At 44.4% G+C, this 2,776-nt stretch overlaps 1 protein-coding gene across 1 annotated transcript in view; it reads right to left on the bottom strand.

The window, feature by feature from the left end:
* SPTB (spectrin beta, erythrocytic) overlaps positions 1-2,776 on the bottom strand; it is a 92,030-nt gene that overhangs the window by 48,566 nt on the left and 40,688 nt on the right. The window contains exon 16 of the mRNA XM_015824437.1: positions 1,095-1,851. Within this exon, the coding sequence (XP_015679923.1) occupies positions 1,095-1,851 (757 nt within the window). The remainder of the gene's footprint in view (positions 1-1,094; positions 1,852-2,776) is intronic.

Raw genomic sequence — 2,776 nt, 5'->3', positions numbered from 1 at the left:
AAATCTTCAAATTTCCGTATAACAGCTTCCGATGCTTCTAAGGTGTCTGGTGGCTCAGTGTGAGCTAGTGTATATTCCTAAACCAGAGGTTACAAAATATATATATATGAAAATAAGAACACAATATAGGCAGTTAAAAAATACTGATGTCATATGTGTGCCTTATACCACATTTAAAAATGATTTCAGTCCGTGCCTTTTAAAGTTAATTTGATGATGCAATCATATATATGGTAGCTATAGGGAAAGACATCATATAGGCCACGGATGTCAAACTCGATCGCATCACATGACGTAGCATGATGTATCGCAACATTTTTTTGCCTTTGTGGAGCCAGGGTGGGTGTAGCCTGCACGTGACGCATCCGGCCCACAGGCCGCCAGTTTGACACCCCTGATATAGGAAGTGACTTATTAAACAGTTGAGTGTGCCAGCTGCTAAACATAGTTTTTGTCCTTTTCTGTTTTGGAAGATATGCAGAAAAATAATAATAATTACGTAGGTGGCAGTGAATAAGCAGGCAAACCTTTCTTGGGCCATTCAATATGCTTAGAGGATATAAAAGTCCATGCTATAGGCTATATACATACAGTCCTCGACTCACAACATTTCATTTAGTGACCATTCAACGTTACAATGGCACTGAAAAAAGTGGCTTATGACCGTTTTTCACACTTACAAGCATTGCAGCATCCCCAGGGTCATGTGATCAAAATTCAGATGCTTGGCAACTGACTCATATTTATGATGCTTGCAGTGTCCCAGGGTCATGTGATCACTTTTTGCAACCTTCTGACAAGCAAAGTCAATGGAGAAGCCAGATTTACTTAACCGTGTTGCTAACTTAACAACCGCAGTGATTCACTTAACAACTGTGGCAAGGAAGGTCGTAAAATGGGGCAAAACTCACTTAATAAATGTCTCACTTCGCCAACAGAAATTTGGGGTTCAATTGTGGTCATAAGTCCAGGACTACCTGTACATGTATATTAGCCAGTCTGCAAAGGTGATCTTTTTATTACTGAACAACATGCCACTCACAATACTCAAGGACCAGGATACAATCTTGTGACACAATGTTAAAACACATTACCTGATTGGTAAGAATGATTTCTGATTGTTTTGCATCTTTAAGAAATTCTTGGAAGCCAAGACACTGGTTGAGGAATTTCTCCCTACTATCCCACATTTTACATAAAGCATTCCAGCCGGTCTCCATGCCCTGCAGTCGCTGCTCCAGCTGCTGATACTCTGTATCTGTCTGACCCTGAGTCACCCTATCTCCTATCTTCTTAACGTTGCTATAAACATCCTTGTGTTGATCAATCTCTTCCTTAATTGCAGCATGATGCTGCAAGAGATGCTCAGCTTCTGCCAAGGAGTTGGGCACCTCTTCTGAAGCAACAGCTTTTTGTGCCTTGAAGAGCCACGCTTGGAAGTCGTCTAAGTCTTGCAAAAACTTGTGCAACTTGCTAGCCTCTCCAAGGGAAGCCTCCTGGGACTGTAAAGTATTTTGGAGGTCCAGCCAGACTCCAGAGACAGCTGTTAGTCGACTATAGATATCATCAGCTAGATCGGGCTGCTCTTCAGCAAGCCGATGGGCCTCCTTCTGCAGGATGGCAAGCCTGGCTTGAATAGCTGCTAGGTCACGTTCAATGCCATACGATTTCCTCTGCATGGCAATCATGCCTGCCAGGTTTTTACCAAGGTCTTGTGTAGATTCAATGACTTTGTTTTTTTCCAGGATCCATTTCCTGGTCTCCTCACAATCAACACAATAATTGTGGAGGCTAAGAGCAAAATCAACAGCTTTTCGCCTTTGAGCCACCATTTCCTGGAAGACCTTCCACCTAGGACACAAAGTAAAATAAGCAATTTTGTAATGAAATAAATACCCTTCTTTAATTTCTTCTTCATCTGACAGATTAGATCAGTGGTTCTCAACCTTTTTAATGCCGCGACCCCCAACCAGTCGTAAGTCGAGGACTAAACCGGTCGTAAGTCGAGGACTAAACCGGTCGTAAGTCGAGGACTAAACCGGTCGTAAGTCGAGGACTACCCAACCGGTCGTAAGTCGAGGACTTTTCCTGCCCGGGAGCGCCGCGCATGCGTGGTTCCGCCCCCTGCGCCAGCCGAGGCGTAGCTGGCAAGCGGCAGAGACGGAGCAGGCTGACCACCAGCTGGCCCAGCCCAAGGGAGGTAAGGCACCCGCCGGAAAAGGGGAAAAAAATGGGGGACAGCCTTGCTTGGCGACCCCCGTGAAATGGTCGATCGAGCCCAAATGGGGTTGCGACCCATAGGTTGAGAACCGCTGGATTAGATAGACAGACAGACAGACAAACAGATGTCATTCAGACTAGAGAAGTGCAGCCGGATGGTATCAAGAGAGAGAAAGTAGTTAAGACTCATGAGGTCACATAGTGGGCATACAGACCAGTTACAGTCACATGATAACCATGAGGAGGAAATAAGTAAGACAGCAAATCTAAGTACCACCAAAGAATTAGGCAGGTCCTGAAGAGCCAACTCAATAGAAAGATCAAGATCCATGTCATCAACATGTATAACCCTCTAATCTTCAGATATCTTATCTGTATAGTGAGCTGGCCAAAGAAGGACCTGAAAGCTGCTACAGTAATATGAAGACCTGGAAGCTCCTTACAATGTAGGGAGGTTTCCTCCCCAAGTCCAATATTCAGAGACTGTCGACAATTGAAAAGAGGGAGATTAGGGTCTGATGAATGTCAAAATCACTATCATGGATGAAACCCAGAG

Source organism: Protobothrops mucrosquamatus, unplaced genomic scaffold (genome assembly GCF_001527695.2).
Source record: "Protobothrops mucrosquamatus isolate PMUCROS unplaced genomic scaffold, P.Mucros_1.0 scaffold2232, whole genome shotgun sequence".
Classification (NCBI taxonomy): Eukaryota; Metazoa; Chordata; class Lepidosauria; order Squamata; family Viperidae; genus Protobothrops; species Protobothrops mucrosquamatus.
The sequence above is the reverse complement of the archived record's forward strand: the minus strand, read 5'-3'. Positions and strand labels throughout refer to the sequence as shown.